The sequence below is a fragment of the Trypanosoma cruzi genome, genomic scaffold (assembly GCF_000209065.1).
Source record: "Trypanosoma cruzi strain CL Brener 1047053516395 genomic scaffold, whole genome shotgun sequence".
Classification (NCBI taxonomy): domain Eukaryota; phylum Euglenozoa; class Kinetoplastea; order Trypanosomatida; family Trypanosomatidae; genus Trypanosoma; species Trypanosoma cruzi.
Window position 1 is genome coordinate 1,902 of NW_001849148.1, and position 20,948 is coordinate 22,849.

At 49.8% G+C, this 20,948-nt stretch overlaps 11 protein-coding genes and 7 non-coding genes across 18 annotated transcripts, besides 28 other annotated features; all 18 read left to right on the forward strand.

Moving 5' to 3' along the window:
* On the forward strand, positions 1–579 carry Tc00.1047053506275.9 (hypothetical protein, conserved; the record flags this gene model as incomplete). The annotated part of the gene is made up of 1 exon (XM_805089.1): positions 1–579. A coding segment is annotated over one exon (579 nt), but the record flags the coding sequence as incomplete, so codon positions are not given.
* Positions 1–20,948: a sequence feature (heterozygous, non-Esmeraldo-like haplotype).
* Positions 682–708: a microsatellite.
* On the forward strand, positions 1,275–1,904 carry Tc00.1047053506275.20 (hslvu complex proteolytic subunit-like, putative; the record flags this gene model as incomplete). The annotated part of the gene is made up of 1 exon (XM_805080.1): positions 1,275–1,904. The coding sequence occupies one exon, from the start codon at positions 1,275–1,277 to the stop codon at positions 1,902–1,904; it is 630 nt and encodes a 209-aa protein (XP_810173.1).
* Positions 2,008–2,052: a sequence feature (A-rich).
* Positions 2,475–2,497: a sequence feature (AT_rich).
* Tc00.1047053506275.30 (hypothetical protein, conserved) lies at positions 2,591–3,178 on the forward strand (the record flags this gene model as incomplete). Its single annotated transcript, XM_805081.1, has 1 exon — positions 2,591–3,178. One exon carries the CDS (start codon positions 2,591–2,593, stop codon positions 3,176–3,178), a length of 588 nt encoding a protein of 195 aa, XP_810174.1.
* Positions 3,492–3,519: a microsatellite.
* Tc00.1047053506275.40 (hypothetical protein, conserved) lies at positions 3,765–5,165 on the forward strand (the record flags this gene model as incomplete). Its single annotated transcript, XM_805082.1, has 1 exon — positions 3,765–5,165. One exon carries the CDS (start codon positions 3,765–3,767, stop codon positions 5,163–5,165), a length of 1,401 nt encoding a protein of 466 aa, XP_810175.1.
* Positions 5,475–5,494: a microsatellite.
* Positions 5,639–5,662: a microsatellite.
* On the forward strand, positions 5,764–6,480 carry Tc00.1047053506275.50 (Golgi SNARE protein-like, putative; the record flags this gene model as incomplete). The annotated part of the gene is made up of 1 exon (XM_805083.1): positions 5,764–6,480. One exon carries the CDS (start codon positions 5,764–5,766, stop codon positions 6,478–6,480), a length of 717 nt encoding a protein of 238 aa, XP_810176.1.
* Tc00.1047053506275.60 (zinc carboxypeptidase, putative) lies at positions 7,091–10,597 on the forward strand (the record flags this gene model as incomplete). Its single annotated transcript, XM_805084.1, has 1 exon — positions 7,091–10,597. One exon carries the CDS (start codon positions 7,091–7,093, stop codon positions 10,595–10,597), a length of 3,507 nt encoding a protein of 1,168 aa, XP_810177.1.
* Positions 7,530–7,572: a microsatellite.
* Positions 8,615–8,676: a microsatellite.
* Positions 10,629–10,653: a sequence feature (AT_rich).
* Positions 10,909–10,945: a microsatellite.
* Positions 10,994–11,028: a microsatellite.
* Positions 11,187–11,245: a sequence feature (T-rich).
* Positions 11,333–11,357: a microsatellite.
* Positions 11,462–11,489: a sequence feature (AT_rich).
* Tc00.1047053506275.70 (hypothetical protein, conserved) lies at positions 11,583–12,959 on the forward strand (the record flags this gene model as incomplete). Its single annotated transcript, XM_805085.1, has 1 exon — positions 11,583–12,959. One exon carries the CDS (start codon positions 11,583–11,585, stop codon positions 12,957–12,959), a length of 1,377 nt encoding a protein of 458 aa, XP_810178.1.
* Positions 13,300–13,327: a microsatellite.
* On the forward strand, positions 13,489–14,847 carry Tc00.1047053506275.80 (hypothetical protein, conserved; the record flags this gene model as incomplete). The annotated part of the gene is made up of 1 exon (XM_805086.1): positions 13,489–14,847. The coding sequence occupies one exon, from the start codon at positions 13,489–13,491 to the stop codon at positions 14,845–14,847; it is 1,359 nt and encodes a 452-aa protein (XP_810179.1).
* Positions 13,492–13,550: a microsatellite.
* Positions 13,559–13,608: a sequence feature (T-rich).
* Positions 15,054–15,079: a microsatellite.
* Positions 15,272–15,317: a microsatellite.
* Positions 15,336–15,365: a microsatellite.
* Positions 15,506–15,548: a sequence feature (T-rich).
* Positions 16,029–16,081: a sequence feature (T-rich).
* Positions 16,107–16,146: a microsatellite.
* Positions 16,322–16,370: a sequence feature (AT_rich).
* Positions 16,491–16,541: a sequence feature (T-rich).
* Positions 16,824–16,849: a microsatellite.
* Positions 16,986–18,962, forward strand: Tc00.1047053506275.90 (hypothetical protein, conserved; the record flags this gene model as incomplete). Its single annotated transcript, XM_805087.1, has 1 exon — positions 16,986–18,962. The coding sequence occupies one exon, from the start codon at positions 16,986–16,988 to the stop codon at positions 18,960–18,962; it is 1,977 nt and encodes a 658-aa protein (XP_810180.1).
* Positions 18,961–19,103: a sequence feature (A-rich).
* Tc00.1047053506275.97 lies at positions 19,373–19,441 on the forward strand. Its single transcript, XR_008255338.1, has one exon. It is a non-coding gene; the product is annotated as a C/D small nucleolar RNA (snoRNA), TB11C2C1 (small nucleolar RNA).
* Tc00.1047053506275.104 lies at positions 19,491–19,582 on the forward strand. The gene has a single exon (XR_008255332.1). It is a non-coding gene; the product is annotated as a C/D small nucleolar RNA (snoRNA), TB11C2C2 (small nucleolar RNA).
* Positions 19,530–20,132, forward strand: Tc00.1047053506275.110 (uncharacterized protein; the record flags this gene model as incomplete). The annotated part of the gene is made up of 1 exon (XM_805088.1): positions 19,530–20,132. One exon carries the CDS (start codon positions 19,530–19,532, stop codon positions 20,130–20,132), a length of 603 nt encoding a protein of 200 aa, XP_810181.1.
* On the forward strand, positions 19,943–20,010 carry Tc00.1047053506275.113. The gene has a single exon (XR_008255333.1). It is a non-coding gene; the product is annotated as an H/ACA snoRNA, TC11C4H1 (small nucleolar RNA).
* Positions 20,091–20,159, forward strand: Tc00.1047053506275.116. The gene has a single exon (XR_008255334.1). It is a non-coding gene; the product is annotated as a C/D small nucleolar RNA (snoRNA), TB11C2C1 (small nucleolar RNA).
* On the forward strand, positions 20,209–20,300 carry Tc00.1047053506275.119. Its single transcript, XR_008255335.1, has one exon. It is a non-coding gene; the product is annotated as a C/D small nucleolar RNA (snoRNA), TB11C2C2 (small nucleolar RNA).
* On the forward strand, positions 20,248–20,820 carry Tc00.1047053506275.121 (uncharacterized protein; the record flags this gene model as incomplete). The annotated part of the gene is made up of 1 exon (XM_805090.1): positions 20,248–20,820. One exon carries the CDS (start codon positions 20,248–20,250, stop codon positions 20,818–20,820), a length of 573 nt encoding a protein of 190 aa, XP_810183.1.
* Tc00.1047053506275.131 lies at positions 20,661–20,728 on the forward strand. Its single transcript, XR_008255336.1, has one exon. It is a non-coding gene; the product is annotated as an H/ACA snoRNA, TC11C4H1 (small nucleolar RNA).
* Positions 20,810–20,878, forward strand: Tc00.1047053506275.141. Its single transcript, XR_008255337.1, has one exon. It is a non-coding gene; the product is annotated as a C/D small nucleolar RNA (snoRNA), TB11C2C1 (small nucleolar RNA).

Sequence of the window (20,948 nt, forward strand, 5' to 3'; positions counted from 1 at the left end):
AAACACCGTCAGCCCGACTTTATCCCCACCATTCTTGTTCCGGCATCCGTTTCATCTCTTTTGCAGCTTTTTAACATTCGAGAGTTTTTGGAGCGTGGCGTCTACATTGACCCACCGACACTGTTTGTGGATGAAGAGACGGGGGCTGTAAATGTGCAGGAAAACAAGCCAGACACCGTCATTGTGTCCCCTGGAAGCTTTTTGGATACGGAAAAGTACACCGTGGCGTATAAAATGTTTCGTGTGGTGGATGATCCGCAGCAGGTAAAAAATTGGCAGCATGTGTGTGCGTGCATCGTGGATGGGAACGAGTGGCAGTTTCGTGGTTGGTTTCCCAACGAACCCGCCCCCGTGCCCGTGAGTGAATTATTCCAGCGACTCTGTGGCTTCCTGCCGTACCTGGAGGAGGAAAAGCTGCCAAAGGCATTGCAACAATGGCACGTTAAGCCACTCCCACTGACGCGTCGTGTTGTCAAATCGCATGCGCACATTCTTCAGGCCTCTGTTTTTTGGGAGCGCTTGTACACGTTCCTGGAGACACATCCCTTTTTCAAGCTCTTCACGGTGCCGCTTGACTGATACAACGCCGCTCCTGTCGTTGCTGCTGCTGCGGGGGCAGTAGAGAAGACTGCCATGCCTGTTGCGCATGGGGACAGTAGGGGATATATCAAGAGAGGATGAAGAGAGAGAAAGAGAGAGAGAGAGGGATGCGGTTTGTACAATTGGATGTGACGTGTGGCGGACAGAGGCAGAGCAAGGGAAAACAAACGAAAACCTTAAAGAAATGAAGTGGGTCAAGCAAAGAGAAAAGAAAGCAATACACACTTAAAAAGAAAAGAAACATGAAGGTGATAAAATCTTTGAAAGCAAGTATTTATGTCTTTTCTTGTTTCGTATCTTTTTGGGTGTGTGTGTGCCTTGCCAGTATGTAAAGACAGCGATGCTTACATGATGGTGTAGGGGAGGAGGCCACTTTGGTGACGCCAATGCCTTTTTTTCTCTTTCTCTTTGCTTCGGCCCTTTCCCTTGTTGGATTTGCTCCACCGACACTTATGCAAAGGTACGGCTTTGCAGATTCCTGACAGGAAAGGCATAACGCGGCACGAGAATATGTTATTGCATATGCCCTTTCCCTTTTTTTTTTTTCTGTGCATTTGTGTTTATGCTTGTCTCCTTTTTGTTGTTGTTGTCGAACCGCACCCTCTTTCTCTTTCTGCGTGTCTTTTTGTGGCATCTTAAAAAGAAAAAGAAGCAACAGCAGCAGCAGCAGGAACATGTTTCGTCGTATCGCTCGACACACCTCCTTCATTACGGCATGTCAGTCCCGCCAGACGACCATTCTTTCGGTGCGGAAAGGGGACACCGTCGTGCTTATTGGCGACCGTCAGGTGACGCTTGGAGAGCGCATTGTGGCCAAATCCAGCGCCTGCAAGCTGCGGAAAATTAACGATGATATTGTGATTGGCTTTGCTGGTAGCACGGCGGATGCCATTGCGTTGATGGAGAAGCTTGAGAACAAAGTCGGCGAGTTCCCCCAGCAACTCACCCGCGCTGCAGTGGAGTTGGCGAAGGACTGGCGCACCGACCGCGCGCTGCGCCGCCTGGAGGCCTCTTTAATTGTCTGCGGCCGCGAGGAGACGCTGGAAATTGACGGCCAGGGGAACGTCATCACGCCTGAGAGCGACGGTATTGTGGCGATTGGGTCGGGGGGCACGTTTGCCAAGGCGGCGGCACGTGCATTGATTGACGTGGACGGTTACGACGCAGAGAAAATTGCCCGCAAGGCGATGCGCATTGCCACGGAGATCGATGTTTTTAGCAACGAGCACTGGGATGTGGAGATTCTCACACGAAAGCCGGCAAAGCCCGCTGATGCGCCTTCAGAAGAGAAGAAAAGCGAATAAAAACGGGTTGTCACGGCCGCACGTGAAGGAAAAACAACCCAAAAAACAGACGGATACGGAAACGAAATGAAATGAAGGCATTAAAAAAAAAAAAAGGAGTGAGAAAACAAAAAACAAAACAAAACAAAAACAAAAACGAAAAAAAAACGGGGGCGGAAATCTGAAAGGGCAAGGGAAAAGAAAAAGAAAAAAAAATGGAGGCGAAATGAACGAGAAGGGGCGGGGCGCAGTTTTTTTTTACCCCGCACATTTCCGTGCGTGTCTGTGTGCACGTGAACGGACAGGCGGACGGAACCGCGCCATCTCACAGTTGAGGTCCCTCCCACTTCTTCCTTTTTTCTTGTTGGTCTTGTTGTTACCCGACAGAAGAATTCCTCACTTCCAATGCGGGACGCGTCCACGATGCCAGCGTCATTGCGCCTGCCCACCCAAACCCCCCCCCCAAAAAAAAGAGCAATAATCGGCCAATCTGTGCAAGAGGGTGGAGTGGGCGGTTGGCGAAATGTCACTTACGCACACGCGGAGAAAGAGAAAGGGAGGTAGAACAACTGGTGATGTATGTTGTACGCGTTTTATTTATTTATTTATTTTTTCCTTTTTTAATCTGCCAATCTTAATTGCTCCTGTTATTATTTAGCTGTTGGGGAAAACACACACATACAGACATAGACACACACAGCAACTAAATGGTACGAAAAAATATGTATGATGGCTGGTCATACGAACGTCTCCGACAGCAGAGGAATCGAGCGCATTTCCTCTTGGAGGATCCTTACCGTTTTGTGACGGTTCTGCTGCACAATGGGAAGCTGTACGCCATCGACAGCCCTTGCTATCACGCCTCTGGTCCATTGGGTGAAGGGGAGTTGATGGATTTGGAGGATTCCCACACGGCCGCCTCTGTAGCGTGTTTGCGTTGCCCGTGGCACAACATTCTGGTGGCGATCGATACGGGTGAAATCGTGGAGGTGCATCCCGACACCTCCGCCGTCCGCGGCAAAGATGACGGCGGACGAGAGCTTGCGGCGCCGTCGTATCCGTTGCGACCCCACTGGGAAGCGTCTGCTGGCTCTGTGCGACTATCACGCGGGAATGTGGTGCAGCGTACACACAAAGTCTCGCTGGATGAGTCCAACGGCATCATGACGATTGAAATTGAGGACGAGGCGACAATGAGGCGACATCCCCTTCCCTCTGATGCCGCTGCGGGAATTCTAGAGAGCGGGGCGCTCACAATGCAAATATTTGACATCAAGTCCAAAGGTATGAGCTGATGACGCAAAGTTCCCTTTTTTTTCCTTTTGCCTTTTCCCTTTTTTGTTGTTGTTTTTGTTCTTCCCCTTTGCGGATGTTTACTCTCGACAGGAAAAAAAGAGAGAAAAAAAAAAAGGAAAAAACGTCTTTTCTGTTTGTGTGTCTGTGGCTTAACACCTTCATGTTTTTTTTTTTTCTCCGACTCTGCGTTTTTGTGTCTTGCAATTGTTGACTTATGCGCACAACACCCACCGCCGGTGAAATGAAGTTTAAAGCCGCTTAATCCAAAGACACCACGACAAATTTTTTGAAAAGGATTTCACAGCATACAGCAATAATAATAATAATAATAATAACAGTAGGGGTCACTGCGGAAGCCGGCACACAGACTTTCACGGAGGTCTTATTTGTGCACGACGAGGGTGGCCGAGCGAATACAAGTAACGGCTGGCGACACACAGGACGATAAGAAGGGGATTTTCGTCGTAAAGCGAAAGTTATTTTTTAATAGCAGCAACAGTGTAGCACACGGAGGAAGTCGTCTCTCTCTCTCTTTCTCTCTGTGTGTGTGTGTGGGTTAACAACAACAATAACAACGACAAGAACATGAGTTCTTCAGAGTTTTTTACGGATATCTTTGAGGAGGAGGCGCGGTATGTGGGGAAGGCACTTCTTGCAGTGACGGCCGTGGGTTATTTGGCGTCTCAGGCTGACGGATCGACACTCTTTGGCCGGGATGACGTGCAGTACGCCATTGATGCTTACCTGCCACAGGGATACGACCGAGGCATCATGGCCTCCAGGGCCAACCAGCGCCTTGCGAAGAATCTCATTGTGAAGCGGCTTCAGATCAACACTGTGAAAGAACAGGTTCGGGTTGCTGCTGGACGCGAGGCAAAGTTAAGCGGTCTCTTTGAACTGTTCACTTTGTCACTTGCTGGTATTCTTTCTGCGGCGCACGTCCATAGTTTGATCATTACACTCCATGTCATTAAAAACATGACGTTGGTGTTGGTTTATGTTCTGAGAAAAAGAGAGGCGAAACAGGGCTCACGCGGTGGGACGGTGGTATCAACACTTCGCTCCTGGTGGTCAGGTGGCACTCAGAACTTTATCATGAAGGCATTTGTTGAAAAATTACAACAACACCTGGAGAAGTCCCCTTTTGCAGAAAACATGGATGAGGATACGATGGGAGTAGGGGATGGACCACGTTGTCTCTCTGTAGAGGCCATATTGAAGTTGACGATTCCTCGCTGCGTGGATGCAGCCATACAGGCCGTAAGGACCGCGTTGAATCATCGTGCACCACATGTGTTTAGTGTGACCGGCATCGTGACAGGAAGGGATGTACGGGAATTACTGGATGAGTTGAGTCAAGACTTTGAATCCCATCTGATGTGGTCGGATTGGCTCACACCAAAGCCATCGTCGCCATCATCGTCTGCATTGTTATTTTCTACACAAGAGCAGCTGCCGTCGTTGGGGACGAGCAACGGTGGAATCCAACACAAGGATGCGGTCTCATCCGATTCAGATGCTGACGACGATGTCTTTAACTTCCCTGCGGGATCGACTGCGGTGCTGCCGGATGGTTTTTCCGCGTCAAAACGAATGCAGCGGGATCGTGCCTTTTTGGAGACTGTGTTTGGGCCTTCATCGGAGGAGGGTCCAGAGGCACGTGCCGCCCGCGAGGAGGAGCTGCGCTGCGAGCAACTGGCTCGGGATCAGTCGGCGGGTTTCTTTTTCGAATTGATACACAGCGATTCATTTAGCGCGATGTGCGTCGCACACGCCGCGGAGGTGCTGGAGGAAATCAGAAAATTAGCTGCGGACTTGCGGCGCGTTGGCTCGTACGACGTGGCCACGGACTCTGCCAAGACGGTGCACGTGATTACATCTTTTGAGCATTACCGTCTGCAGCTTTTAGACCGCGATTTCAAAGTTCCACCGTACCTGCGGTTGTTTTGTGAGGAGACGGTGAGGGCAACATGTGGCAAACCATGAGTGTGACAAGAAGGTAAAGGACGACAAACCGAAACAATTTTATTTTTGTTTCCTTTACCTTTCGGTTTCTTTTTTCCTTCCTTTCCCCCCCCCCTCTCTCCATTATACAGTACTTGCAATGTACGTTTCTTTTTTGTTTTTTTTCGTAGGCCTAGTATTTGTATTTGGGGAGATATGCACGCACGTATCTGCGTCCGTATGCACATGTGACACCCTCGGTGTCTCATTGGAGAGGAGCGGTCCTTTTATGTTTGTTTGTTTAGTGTATACGTGTTTATGTGGATAAATGAGGGTTTTTTTTTTCTTGTTTTATTATTATTATTATTATTGCATCACCTTACCGTCTTTTTCTCACTCTTTTTTTTCTTCCAACGTGATTGTGTGTTGACAGCAGCGTGGAAGAGGGCTAGTGGGTGGATAGTACGAGCAATAAAGACAAGAGGAGGACACGAAGGGAGGGTGGAAAGACCGAGAAAAAAAAAAAAAAAAAAAGAAAATTGGAGAAGTTAGGAGTTGGTTCAACAAGCGCGAGGAAAATACAAAGGGAACGTAGTGGGTACCGGAAGAAACACCCGCGTGTGGACGGTTGTGGTGGCCGATGGAGAGCAAACTGCGTGTGTGGGAGTCTCTGCGGAATGATGCCCGTCAGGCGGACAGTGTCATTGAGCGGCAACTCAACGTGCTGGAGGGCATCTCTCGCCTTGGTGGGAACTCTGGCGTCTACGAGTCCAGGGCGACTGCTGATGGGGCCGCGTCATCGGTGGCGAGGATAGAGGTGGCGCAGCGGGAGTTTGACCGGAAGCGCAGTGACGTTGAAATGGCGCTGCAACAGTTCGAATCGCTCTTAGAGACAATGGCGGAAACGGCTCGTGCGCTGCCACCCGAGTCCACCGCGCACAGTCACACCGAACGGTTTTTGCAGCTTGCGGCGGAGAAGCGGCGGGCCGTTACGCGTCTTACTGCTGATTTTAAACGCCGCCGTGAGTGGGCAGAGTTGTTGCCAAGTGTCACGCATGATCTGGAGGCCCACAGGGAGGGGGAAGGGGTGCGTTTCCTCATGGAAGAGCAGGACTCCCTGCGCCACACCCAGCGACGTTTGAACAATATTCTGAGTCAGGCGGAGTCTTCACGGGATCAGTTGCGTGGGCAGCGGGATGCGTTTGCCCGCATGGAGGATCGGCTCGTCCAGATTGCCTTGCGAGTCCCTGTACTCAAAAGGGTGCTTGGCCGCATTTCCAGTAAGCGGCGCAGGGATGCCCTTGTTTTGGGCGTAGTGATTGGCATATGTATGCTGCTGATGATACTCTTCTGGTAGGAGGAGAAGGAGGGGTGTATGTGTGTGGGGGAAATTCCGCTGTTGCTGTCTATGAGTGCCGTTTGCTTCTTTTTCTGCCGTGTTGTTTTCCTTTACACGGCAGCTTCTCTGCGCCGCAAATGAAATGGCAGGAGTGGGGTGAGGGGAGGGGAAATACAACGATATATATATATATATATACAAAAGGAGAGACGAATAATATCCGGCCGCGAAAGAAACGGGGCGAGAGGGAGCAAAAAACAACAACAACAACAAAAAGGGTGTGCCTGCAGAGCCGTGGTGTGGTCCGCATTCATTGATGCTTTTATATTCCTTTTTTTTTTTTTAGTCTCTGCGGCAACATGTTGTCCTTCTTGCCCTCTCTCACCATTTCATTCACGTGCCTACTGGAATTCCAGTGAATTCTTTACGTTTTTTCTTCTTTATTTGTGCATGTGTGTTTTTATGTGTCCAATTAAGACATGCTCTGCGATCTTTTTTTTTTTTCTTTTTCTTAATTCTCTGTTGTTTGGCTTTATTGTGTCATTTCCGTGGAGTTGTACATTGCTTGCAGTCTTCGCCGTTTAACTACGCACACACGCACACAAACAGACAAACATAAGTGTTATTAATGCCGGTGAAGTTAGAAAAGAGTTCCACGGTAAAAGGGGCGAGAAGGGCCCAGAAGGACGAAGCAAAGATGGAGGTTTTTGACCCCTTCACCTCCCAGCTGGGCATGATACCGTCACGCATCCTGACGACGATGGACACCGCCTCGAAGAAATTGAGACATACGAACACCAACAGCAGCAACGCCAGCAACCAAAATCGAAGAAATCCGAGCGCCAATGCGATGGCGTCCAGTCCGGTTGTTTTGAAATCACATTCAGTCACAAGAAAGAAGAATGAGTTGCATGTTTCCCTCTTCGCTGAAGGACGACGTCGCCGTAGTAGTGGATTGCTGCGGCGTCCTTTTTTTGAATCCTCTTCAGTGGCAGAGGAAACACCGGGGAAAACAGGTCCTGCGTCTGAGCCATCGTATGATCTTGCGTTTTCTGCTGTGGACGAGACAACAATAGCAGTAGCAGCAGCACCAGGCGAAGCGGCAGCAACGCCGCGTAGGACGAGAAACAATAACGGCATGAGGGATGCATCACAGCAGCACGTGGAAGGAAAGGCGCCATCGCCGCAGCCAGTCAAAATTGATGCAGGTATTGGCGTGGATGGTAATCAACCGTCTAACCAGAGGGTTCCATCTGAGTGTTCTAGTTTGAACTCTAGTATTGCGCATACGCCGTGTAACAAGGAAAAACGTGGCATAAAAAAGCAGACGTTAGAGGAAAATCAGGATCGAGAACAGTCACTAGGAAATAATAATGCGTTTCTTTTTTCATTTGAAGGGAATGATTTGGAACGGTACACACCGTATGACGAGGAAACGGAGGAGAAGGCGGTGCACCGGTACATGGAGAAAACTCAGACGACAGACACACCGTGGGAGGGCCGTAAAAGCGAGGTTTCCACCTGTGACTCTATTCTGCATTCCTCACCTAAAAAGGCCTTGGATGCCGAAGTTATTTCAATTGACAATTCTCGTTCTTCCCTTCGTAGTCGATCGGTACGACGGAGGTTGTTGAGAGGACAAACCTTTATGAAGGCGAAAACGCGTGGTGGGACGGTTCATCGTCGTTCCATTCGACGAACCATAGCCGAGGGTATTTCTGATGCCACGTGCCGTTCCATGAGTCTGTACAATGCCTTTTTTCTGGATGATGCCAAAAAGGTTTGGCTTGTTGATGACTTTGTTCTTGCACGGTGCTTGGATTATGTTGGACTGATGGGATATGAACAATTGATGCCAAATGGAGACCAGGCGTCGCAGGATTTACTTTCAGGAATGACAGTTGGGCAGATGAGATCACCCATTATACACGCGCCGCAGGAATTGAACCGTGGTAATGGTGGTGCTAATCGGGTACGTTCGTCCCGTTGGGTTTTAAATGGGGAACCCTGTAACAAGTATGCACGAACAGGTGGTTCCACTTTGTTTTTACATCCATTAGAGTCAGAACGTTGGCTGTCTGAGCAGGAGTACGTTTTAGCGGTTGTTTTTTCCTGTTGTGCATGGGCCGATGTTCACAGACGCTTTAGTGCGAATAAAAGCAATAATAATAAGAATAAGAATAAGAACAGCAGTGGTAATGATGGTAATGATAACGTAGAGCCTTATTTCTCGCCAGACTGGCATCCAATCCGACAAACTGCGGCATTGGTGCTGGAGCGTTTTCCCCATTTTGGTGATGCAGCGGAATTTGTAGAAAATTGGGAAAGACAGGTGAGTGTTGTGCTCGGCACGGCCTCCCTATCACACCAGCGTGTGTTTCAGTTTCCCGGGGAAGGCCTCGTGTTTTCTTCGGATCTTGAGGGCGGGAATTTGGCACGTGTAGAGCGGCTGAAGGGCACACCATGCCAACCGGCCTTTACGTTATGGTTGGGGCCGGAGTTTGGATGTGCGCAGCGGCTGTGGTTTCGTTTTGCCATTTTAGGTGTGCGGCCTCAGTGTGCCATCTCTTTGAGGATCGTTAACATTCAACCCAATACGAAATTGTACGCACGAAATGGAATGCGTCCGGTCTGGCGTGCAGGAAACTCTCCGCGGTTGTGGACACCGGTGGGGGCGTGCGTGTATCGCACCATTAACAATGATGAGGATGGGGAATTGTCGTTTGTTCTCCTCCCTCGTTCTAGCGATGTGGTGCATGTTGCCTTTTGTGTTCCTTACACCTACGCCGACCTCCTATGCCACATCACTCACTGGCATCAGTTGGTCAAGATGAGTATCAGTGGGATTCGGTTTGAGGAGCGAGTTTTGTGCCACACGCGGGACGGGCGTAAGTTGCACCTGCTCATTATCACAAGTGCCAACAACAAAAAACTTCTCCGACGCAACAGTCGACATGAGAAGGAGGGGAACAATTTTTCCCGTCCATCCATTTTGGGCCCGTATGGGCGGTTTGAAACGGGGAAGAAGGTGGTGTTGCTTAGCGGGCGGGTGCATCCTGGGGAGGTGACGGCATCGCATGGTATTCACGGTGTTATTTCGTTTCTTCTTTCACGTGACCCACGCGCGGCGTTGGTACGGGAATATTTTATTTTTTACATTGTCCCCATGCTGAATCCAGATGGTGTCGCACGTGGTCATTCCCGGCTTGATCAAAACGGCTTTAACCTCAACCGATGCTACAAGAATCCGGATCCACAGATACAGCCCACCGTAGCTGCACTCCGAAAAGTCTTTGATTACCTTCAGAAAACTTACCTTGACAGATTCTTTATGTACATGGATTTTCATTCACACGCTTCGCAGTCTAGTGGATTTATGTTCGGTAACTGCTTGCCCGATACGGTGCAGCACTGGAACATGATTTTTCCGAAGATTGTGAGCCTACATGCAAAAGGCGTGTTTTCCTACCAACTTTGTCGCTTTGGGCGAGGTCACATGACAAGCAAGGAGGGCAGTTCGCGTGTGCTTTTTGGCGAGCGGCTTATTCACTCCTACACCGTGGAGCTCACCCACTTTTCAAATAATAGAATGTACATTGACGGTGCCTGCGGTGACGATGAAAACAATGTCAACGATAGAAATTATTCGATAGCGAGCTGTTATGGCGATAACGACACCTGGGAGGCACGATATGCCAACATTCGAGGAGCACGACTGCGATGGGCTACGAGGTCGCAGAGCGAAAAAGGCACGTGGCCACTTCCGGGAGCGGTAAAAACGCGATCCCGTTCGAAACGAGGGCGGAAACAGGCGTCCTCCCGACAAGGCATCTCCAAACGGACCGGCCAAAGTGATGGAAAAGCGGGTAAACGTGGTAGTAAAAATGCGGCATCCAAAGATGAACCGTTTTGTTTTATTGAAACCCCATGCATTCTCTCACAGAGCGCCGAGGTGGGTCGCGCATGTGTCTTGGCGCTCCTAGACTACTGCGGTGTGGGGAACGAGGCCTCCGCACAGTTGATAGACTACGGCGGCATTGAACGCACACTGCGAGAGGTGAGGCGAAGCATCCACTCGACTGTCACCCCGAGACCGCCTGCAAACCGAGTGCAGCTTAACATTAGACAACATTAGGCATGAAAATATAAAAAGCAACAGTAAACAGATTATATATATATATATAATAAAAAGAAAAACAAACAGAAAAATTTTCCTTAATACCCACGTTTTACTTGCCCGCATCACTTTTTATTCCTTTTTCTTTTCTTTTTTCTTCCTTTCGGTGGGCTTTGACGGACTACGTTGGTGCTATGCCTTGCAAAGAGTGAGAGTGATAGAGAGAGAGAGTGTGTGTGTTTGCGTGTTTTTTTTGTGTTTTTTTGGTGTGCGTGTCTTTCCATTCATTCAGGAGTGCTCCGTCAATGTATACTACTCAAGGTCGACTTTATATATATATGTATGTGTGTATGTGTATGTGTATGTGTTTACCGCCAGTGCACGAATATTTATTAAATGGTTAACACGATGATGTTTTCTTTTTTTTTTTCTTTTTTTTTTTTCTTCTTGTATGCGTTTACTCGCATTGGCCGTTTTGCTTTATTTTTGAGAAGTTGTGGCCGATCAAATATGGATTCCCATTTTTGTGAGTCACGGTGCATCTCTTCCTTTTTTTTTTTTGTGTGTGTGTAGTGTTGGTGTTGGTGGGCTTATGAAATGTCGGCATTTTTATTTTTGTTCCTCCTTTTCTCTCTTTTTTTCTTTTTTTCCCCCTTCCTTTCTGTTTATGTATGCATATATGTATCATGTGTGCATGAATGGTACTTCAGGTAAGGGGGTGAGGGATTTTTATAGAGGCGATGGGTGGATAAAGAGGGAGGGAGGGAGGGAGGGAGGGGATACGTGAGGGTATTATTTGCCGCTTCTACTTTTTTTTTCTTTTTTCTTGTCTTTCTATGTGTGTGTGCGGGGAAGTTTAAAAAGGGGGAGGAAAGAAGGAGGAATAATAATAAAAATAATAAAAATAAAACAGAACAAAAAGGGACGAGCGTTCAGCGGTTCTCCTCCGTGTGAGTGCGCAAAAGGACGTCAATAAAGAGAGGAGAGGAGAAGGGAGGGGTCGATGGAGTCGTCAGGACAGACGGATCGGAGTTCTCGTGAACGGAGGGAGGACGAGGCCACTCCGAGTGCATCCGACGTCAGGGCAGGGAGAGAGGCGGACTTTCTCTTGCAGCGCCAGCAACAGCAACAGCAGGAAGAGGAGGAAAAACCACGGGATCGCCATGAAACAGACGCCCCGGGGAGCGATGAGGAGGGAGAGGAATCGTCATCATGCGAAGACGAATGTAAAGAGGACAATGACGACGCCAGTGTTGTGGACGGCGAAGACGAAGAAGAGGAAGAGACAACTCCATTCGCCACAGACGAGGAGGCCAACGAGGCACGTGCAGTTGGCATTGCTCACTACAACAATCACCGCTACGAGGATGCGCTGGACATTCAATATCGAGTTGTTCGACATTTTGAGAAAAAGTACGGTGCAACCGCCCCCATTTGCGGGGTGTACTTTCTTGACTACGGCCTTTCTCAGCTGCGTGTCCTGCAGTCCAAGAGCACCGTGGAGGCGGCGTTGCAGCCACTTGATCAAGATGCTCTTGAAGCGTGTTTTATCAACCTTGATGTTGCCCGTGTATGCTTTCAGAAACAAGAACAGGAACGGGGGGAGGAGGATATTGAGGTGCAGCTCCACCTTGCCGAGGTGCACAACAGCATTGCGCAGCTTCAGGTGGAACGCGAGGACTTTGACAGTGCGCTGAAGGAGTACGAGAGTGAGTTGATGACATACCGCTTTATTCAAGAAGAGGCACCGCAAATGCTTCCATACCGTAGACTTGCCGCCGTGCTGTATGGCATTGCGGATTGCTACATGAAGGAAGGGGATTTCGAAGGGGCTGAGGAGCGTTTTCAAGCGGCGCTGGATGAGTTGGCATCATTTCCCGCCGATGCGATTCCTGCGGAGCTTGTGAAGGAGCTGGAGGAGCTGCGGGAGGACGCGCGGGAGATGAAGGGTGGCAAGTATAAGGAGCTGCAGGAATGCATCCAGGCCCAGTTTGCCGTGAAGGAGGCAGAGGAATTGCCGACGGTGCAGGAGTTTTACGGTGAAGACGCGGGGAATGAGGAGGGGGGCCGCAAGACTCATCCGTATGTCTCGCGCCTGCCGGGGGAGCCGGAGTACTCGGCACTCTCGATGCCGCAGTCCTTGACAAACCCCGTGCAGTGGAATGAGCACAGCAACAGCATGTCGCTTTCGCTATTTCCTCCCCAAGTGAACGGCCGCGGCTCGGAGACGTCGAACAGTCAGCCGGTGCATCATGTCGTGGCGCGGCGGAAGCCCAAACAGCCCATGAGTCAACAACAACAACAGCCGGGGGAGCGAGGTGGGGCGAGTAGCATCGGTGAGCCAGAGGCAAAACGGGCTCGAACGGAGTCCTGCAGCTAGTCAAGAAATTTGGGGGGAGAGGAAGGGGGACAAAGAAGAGTGGCAATAAAAATAAGAAGCCACGCGGACATGCCCGCGTGTACGATGACGATACGTGCACACCCCACACTGGCAGACGAGTAAGGATGCATTCATACATTCATACATACATACAAGTGCATAGAGGGATCAAAAGGATCGAAGGGGGAAGGAAGGGAGGCGGAACGAAGAGTGACCGAAGACACACAAAGAAAACAATAGCAGCAACCAAAAAGAAGACAAGGGGTTTACATGCTTACAGGAGGCCGACGGAAATGACGGGGCGACGTTATTGCATTTAGGTGCGCTCTCGACTGCTCCCTTTTCCTTTTTTTTTTCTTTTTTTTTTTCATTATATTTATATGGCTGTTGTCGCAGCCGCACTCACGTAAAGGAAATCAGCGGAGTGTGAGAGCGCAAACACACTGTAGGCGAGGAAGAGGAAAAAAAGAAAAAAAAAACGAAAGAAGAAGCGTACACGTGACGACTTGCGTCTAATGAAAGGAAGTAAATGGTTTGCGTGCGTGTTTATGTGTTTGTTTGTTTGTTTTCTTTTTATTTATTTTTGGTTTGGCTTCTAGTTTCTTTTTTCATTTATTTTTATTTTATTTATTTATTTTTTTTTTTTTTTGTAGGAGCATTTTTTTTTTTACTTCACGCATCGATGGCTGCGCAGGCATCGGGAAGGGTACTGCGTCTTCTCCCAGTTACCGACTCCCACTGCCATGTGAGGACGGCGGCCTCATTTCCAGAGGAGACACCGACAGACGATGCAAAAAAGCTCCCATTCATGTGCCACATAGTGCGCGCTGTGGTGTGCGGCACGCACCCCGATGTTGACTGGGACACCGTGGCGGCATCCGTGGCGGTGGCTCACTCGTCGCAGTTGCGAATGTCTCCGACTTTTGACACCACGACGGAACCGACAGCATCGCCTACGGTCATCCCAGGGTTTGGCATTCACCCGTGGTTCGTGCCCAATGACCCTGCCTGCATGGTGGCGGATTCAGCGGTTGCTCCGGAAGGCACCGATGCTGCCGTGGGGTGCCCGCACGACAAGAAAGAAGGCGAACGGAGCGCGGAGGAACTTTTATGTTTACTTGAAGCCGCATTGAAACGTCATCCAAGTGCCATAGTGGGGGAGATTGGACTGGACAAACTGCGGGGACCACCGGAGTCGGCGCAACTCCCGCTCTTCGTGGCGCAGTTGAAGTTGGCGGCGAAATATGGCCGCCCCGTTTCTGTGCATTGCGTGCGCAGCTTTGGGAGGATGCTGCAGACACTGCAGGAGCTTCCCGCCGAGGACACGCCGCCCGCCATTGTGCTGCACGGATTTACCGGCTCCATGGACTTTGCGCGGTCGGCGATGATGATACGAAAGCGACGGCCAACTTCAACGGGTGGGGGTCAGTTGGCGACGAAGAGGGAGCCGCTCCGCATATTTTTTGGCGTGGGTGCCAGCACGAGTTTACGGGTGAAGGATTTTGCGGAGAAGACGCTGCCGTTTCTCTTGCGGGAGAGACGGATGCTGCTGGAGACGGATGCTTACCACACACTGCTGCTGCCGCCGCCACCGCAACGTGACAGCTACGGGGTGGCGGCACAAAGTCCAGCACGAGAGATGCGAAGCGGTGAGGGCGGCACGATGTCTACGAAGTGGACTGCGTCTCTGACAGCGGCAGCGGGTTGCGAGTTGGTTTGGAATGCGGCAAGTTGTGAGCAGCTGGCACATCTGATAACGCAGGTGTGTGGATATAATGGCGGTGACGGTGATATCTCCATGGTGGAGGGGCTGTTGAGTGAGTCTGAGGAGGCCTACACAAAAGTCTTTATTGCTTCCACTCCCATTCCTGCGGTAGCGACACAATAGAGGTGGGAAATGGATGTGTACAACATAAATACTTAGGCTTTCTTTTCCTTATTCAGTGACAGTGGTGTTTCTGTACGTTTTATTTTATGCCTTTTATTTACCTTTTTAAATTTATTTTTTATGTATATGCGCCTATGAATTCTGTGTACCTGCTACAATGTATCACTGTCAATTTCCGATTTCCATGCGTGTTCCTTTAAACGTTGTTATTTCCATTTTTATTTTTATTTTTCAAAGCGTGCACACAGACATACACGTACATTCATATAGTTACGCATTCATTACAACAAATAACGTCTTTTTAAAAGTCATTCAAAGCGGGGACGGAGTAGCCACGGAACCGTAAGTACAAACAAGCATCGGTGAGTGACAAACAAACAAAGAAAAGTAAGAAATACGCACGCACACACAAACACGCACACACAAAAAGAAAGAAAAAGGAAAAAAAGAAAAAAAAAAGAAAAAAAAAACTATCGCTCTGCCTACCTTTTATTTATTTATTTATTTATTTATTTATTATTACCCTTTTTTCTTTTTTTTTTGACGTGCGTTGTTGTGGTGATTTCTAAGCGTCCGCCATTCCGTCATTTGTGTGTGTGTGTATTTTATTGTGTTATTGAAAGCCAACTAATAATAATAACAACAAAAAGAACAGTCATTATTATTATTTTTTTTTTGTTTTGTTTTTGTTTTGGTTATTGATACCAACTCCGTACTTGTTGTCATCGCTTTGATATTACACGACGGGAGAGAGAGAGACGCACGGACGGAGGGGAACGGTGCTTTGAGAGGGTTGCTAACGATGCCGCTTCTTCATTTTTACTACCAACTGGACGGGTCTATGACGGTGACGCGACGGATGCCGTCGGTATCGTCAATGCCTGCGCCGGAGGCGACGTCAGGAGGAGGCGAAGGAGGCGGAGGAAGAGGGGCGCAGCGGCCCACGGAGCACGACGACATCCGCCACGTGTACATCCCGTCAGTCACGGTCACGACGACACCAATCATGAACGAATGGACGTCCGAGGCGGCCTGGTCCTTCACAGGCAGCATGCATGCCCCTTACTCGTCGCCGCAACGGACGTGAACGACAACGTTGTCGGTGCACGGAGTGTTGTGAGGCAAACTTTTCAGGAAAAATCTCACGTGGCATTTTGGTCAGAGACAGTACACGCACATGTTTTTATTTTATTTATTTTTATATTTTATATTTTATATATATTTTTTTCTGTTTGCATGTGGTGTTTACCACAGGCATCTTCTTTTCTTTTCTTTTTCTTTTTTTTTTCTTTTTTTTTTCCCCTCCTTTCCTTTTGATGCAGTCGGATGTGTGCATGTGTCTTTGTGTGGGTTTGTTTGTGCCTTCCACGCTATGGACATGATCCTCCCTGTTTGTGTAAGCAGGGAAGCAGTTGTGAGGGGATTTGCAGATGTTGGTGTGAAGCCAATTACATACATTGCATGAAAAGTACACAAAATATATAAAAAAAACAAAAAACAAGAAAAACATATATATTATTTTTGGCTGCTGCCGTAGTTTATTTAAAAGTTTCTTTAAAAGCCGCATCCACATATTTACCACTCAGTGCACGGATGTGTATGTGGTGTGTATTGTTGTTTATTAATCTCGTTTTGGGCCCTCCTTTTTTTATTTTGTTTTATTTATTTTTATTATTTTTTTTTGTTTTTGTTTTGGTTGTGTATTTTATGGTGTCAATTTTGTCATGGATGAGCACAGAGAGAGGGAGAAAAGAGAGAAAAGAGAAAAGAAATACACAAAAAAAAAAGAGGGGGGGTGGGGGGGGGGAGAAATGGGAATCGAGAAATTAAATACAAAATAATAAAAATGATTGTTTGGGTCATGTTTTCTTGTCGCCTTCTTTTTTTTTCTCTCTCTCTCTGTGTGTGCGTGTGTGTTGCTCCTGCAGTCAAATCCTCTTTTTGTTGTTGTTTTCCCCACCACCACCACCAACAGCTTCTTTTTTTTTTTTTTTTTTTTTTTGCACAAACACATGTGGGTAAATGTCCATGTGTATAAAATGTACATAATTTGGGGTGACGTGTGTGTCTGTGGTGGTGGCAGCAGCGAGTAGTAATAAAAAGAACAACAACCAAAAAGAATAATTGGGTGGATTCTGATGTTTTTTTGGGGAAGTTACAACTTTCAGACGCCGAATCTCGTGGAACACGAGAAGAGGCCCGCGCTGCGATATCCGCTGTATGTGCCCCCCACCCTCGCCATGGTGGGCGACGGCGGCAGTCATGTCCACAACGTTTATGAAGCGGATGATGCGGAAGGCGAGAGGCTACGTCTTATTGATGCGCGGCGTATCGTAGGAAAATTACTGGCGTGCGGACAGAGGCATCTGGTGGCGGTGTTGGCGTCTGTGGAACACAGCTACGATGTGGCAGCGGGGGCTGCGATGCCTTCACCATTGGTGTCGTGTGCTCAAGACAACATGAACTGGTTTGTCTACGGCATGGGGAGCAACCACTGCGGGCAGTTGGGCCACCGGGTGCCGGAGTACACAACGACACTTACAAAGCTTCATTTTGAGGAACTTTTGTCGGCGGGTAACACCGTCACTGGACTCGCCTGTGGCAATAAACATACAATTATTTGTACGTCTGCGGGCACTGTGTTTGCTGCTGGTGATAATAGCTTTGATCAACTTGGTGTCACCGCGAAGGTGACTGGTTTTGCGCCGGTGGCGGGCCTTGCACACATCACGGCAGTGTACGCAGCAGGAAATGCAAGTTTCGCTTTGAGCAATAAGGGCCAATTGTACTCATGGGGTGAGGCACAGTACGGCCATTTATGCCACGGCGATGACGGGGCACGCATGGATGCACGCACGCTTCAAACGGTGAAGACGAATGTGAAGATCCCCGCTCTGGTGCAGTGGTTCGTGCGACACCATGTCGTTATTCTGGAAGTGGCAGCTGCTCGTGGACATGTTGTCTGTCGCAGCTCGGACGAGGTCTACACCTGCGGTGAGGGCTCCTACGGCAAACTTGGCCTGGGTGGTTTAGCGTCTTCCTTCATTCCGCAGCGTGTGCGTTTCCCTGAACGCTCCCACCCTGAGCGGCTCTGTGGCATTGCGGCTGGCGACGACCACACACTTGTCTTGCGTGAATCGTCTGCGGTGGGTGCGGTGGTGTATCACTTTGGTAAGATGGGCAACGGTGATGGGCAGCTCACGCCAATCATCATTGCGGCCCCGGCAACCATCAACCGCATCGGCGCAGGTCGCGGCACGATGTCAACAGCGCTGACAAGCGATGGCCTCCTCTACGTGTGGGGAAAGCATTCCCACAATAAGGTGAGCAACGGTACGAACGCTGATGCCAAGCGCAACGACCCACAGATGGTAACGGCGTTACGTTCCTTTTTCGTCACAGACGTCATCATTGGTGGGACATTTGTGGTTGCTCTCGCAAATTTCCAACGCGGATTCATTGAGGGGACGCAGACGGCACCGGAAATGAATGCAATCAACGAGAGAAACAACTGCCATAGACACACCTGGGACGTTGTGGTGCCACAGGACGCACGTGTTCGTGCACGTGACGCGGAAGTTGCAGATTACACATACGAAACCGCCGTGCAGGCATTTCTTGCGCAGTACTTGGGACCAAAGCTGGGACCCATGTACGTTGCAGAAATGCCCGAGGCGCCACCCCTCACTGACCACAACGCCAACGCGTTTGTCCGCATTGGGGCGCACGCGTTAACGACAGGGCAGAAGGTACGCCTGTGGATGACGGACGTGTACGCACTGGGAACCGTCGTTGCAGTCCTCACGTCCCCACAGGCGGAAAGTAACATCGACCCCATCGCCATGAGAAACGAGGAGGAAGAGGCAGGCAAAAGCAAGGAAAACTCGCCCGCCACGGATGTCAAAAGGGAAACAAAAAATAGCCCGGAAGCCCCAGTGGAAAAAAAGTACGGATGCCGACTCCGCATTGAATGGCAACGAGATGACTGGCACGATGAAGTCATCACACTTTATTCGGATGACGAAACGCTTGACACGCACAACCCCAATCGATGGCAGCCGTTGTGGTTTCTTCCCGACCCCGAAAACAGCGGCGACTTCCTTCTTGACAGGTAACAAGGAGGAAAAAAAAAAAAAACAACAACCAAAAACAAGAGAACTCCAACAGACTTTCTACAAACAGAAATAGAAGAAAAGAAATTCAAAAAAAAAAGAGAAAAAGAGATTGAAATTATATAAAAAAAAAATATAATAAAACTCACAGAACAACACAAAAATTGGGCCTATTGCAGTCTTTCACGAAAAAAAAAAACTGTTACTAATCTACGCTCATTTTAAAACCAACATTTCTAACTCTCCTGTTCTTAAAAGAAAACAGTGCAATATTACAGTACACCATCTTAGATAAACCAACAGACGCGGTGCACGAAACTGGAGAGAAAGAGACGTCCACGACCCCGCCTCGGTGTATATATATATATACGCACATGGCTGCAGCTTTGGGATTTCTGGAGACGGATCTGGATATGACGATTGACGTAACATCACAGACTTTGACGAGCCCGTGAGCAAGAAACACTGTCGCCCCAGTCTGACCGCGACCCCGACGCCTCCTCCCTCCCTGCCCTGGCGCATGTGCATGGCGATGTGATCGACAACCAGGCCGATGTAAAGCCGTCGCAGATGGACGTTGACACAGCAATGAAAACAGCGTTATTTCACGCCCCGTCTGATCGTCGCACCGACCCTCCCTCTCTTTCACCCTCTCCCCTTTGCCTTCATTACGCGATCCTGTCACCTCGGGGGCGCTCTCTCAGTGGGCGTACGGCCTCGAGACGGCATGCGCGTGGCTGTCGCGGCCTCGCTGTCCCTTTTGGGGGCGTGCGTTGGACGCGTTCCGCTGCGTTTGTGTGCACGGGGGTCGGAGAGCAAGGGCGCGCGCGGTGTGACGCTCGGCGCCCTGTGCGCCTGATGCTCCGCCGCGTGACTATCCCGTTATGCATATCCTGTGTGCGCTCTAGCTCCATCGGGGCCCTGACGAGTCAGCAACAAACCATGCATTACACATTTTGCGCAGAGTGCCCCCTTCCCGTGAAAGCTCTTTTTTGTAGTGCGCTCGTCGCTAAACCAACAGACGCGGTGCACGAAACTGGAGAGCAAGAGATGTCCACGACTCCGCCTCGGTGTATATATATATATACGCACATGGCTGCAGCTTTGGGATTTCTGGAGACGGATCTGGATATGATGATTGACGTAACATCACAGACTTTGACGAGCCCGTGAGCAAGAAACACTGTCGCCCCAGTCTGACCGCGACCCCGACGCCTCCTCCCTCCCTGCCCTGGCGCATGTGCATGGCGATGTGATCGACAACCAGGCCGATGTAAAGCCGTCGCAGATGGACGTTGACACAGCAATGAAAACAGCGTTATTTCACGCCCCGTCTGATCGTCGCACCGACCCTCCCTCTCTTTCACCCTCTCCCCTTTGCCTTCATTACGCGATCCTGTCACCTCGGGGGCGCTCTCTCAGTGGGCGTACGGCCTCGAGACGGCATGCGCGTGGCTGTCGCGGCCTCGCTGTCCCTTTTGGGGGCGTGCGTTGGACGCGTTCCGCTGCGTGTGTGTGCACGGGGGTCGGAGAGCAAGGGCGCGCGCGGTGTGACGCTCGGCGCCCTGTGCGCCTGATGCTCCGCCGCGTGACTATCCCGTTATGCATATCCTGTGTGCGCTCTAGCTCCATCGGGGCCCTGACGAGTCAGCAACAAACCATGCATTACACATTTTGCGCAGAGTGCCCCCTTCCCGTGAAAGCTCTTTTTTGTAGTGCGCTCGTCGCTAAACCAACAGACGCGGTGCACGAAACTGGAGAGCAAGAGATGTCCACGACTCCGCCTCGGTGTATATATATATTATACGCACATGGCTGCAGCTTTGGGATTTCTGGAGACGGATCTGGATATGACGATTGACGTAACATCACAGACTTTGACGAGCCCGTGAGCAAGAAACACTGTCGCCCCAGTCTGACCGCGACCCCGACGCCTCCTCCCTCCCTGCCCTGGCGCATGTGCATGGCGATGTGATCGACAACCAGGCC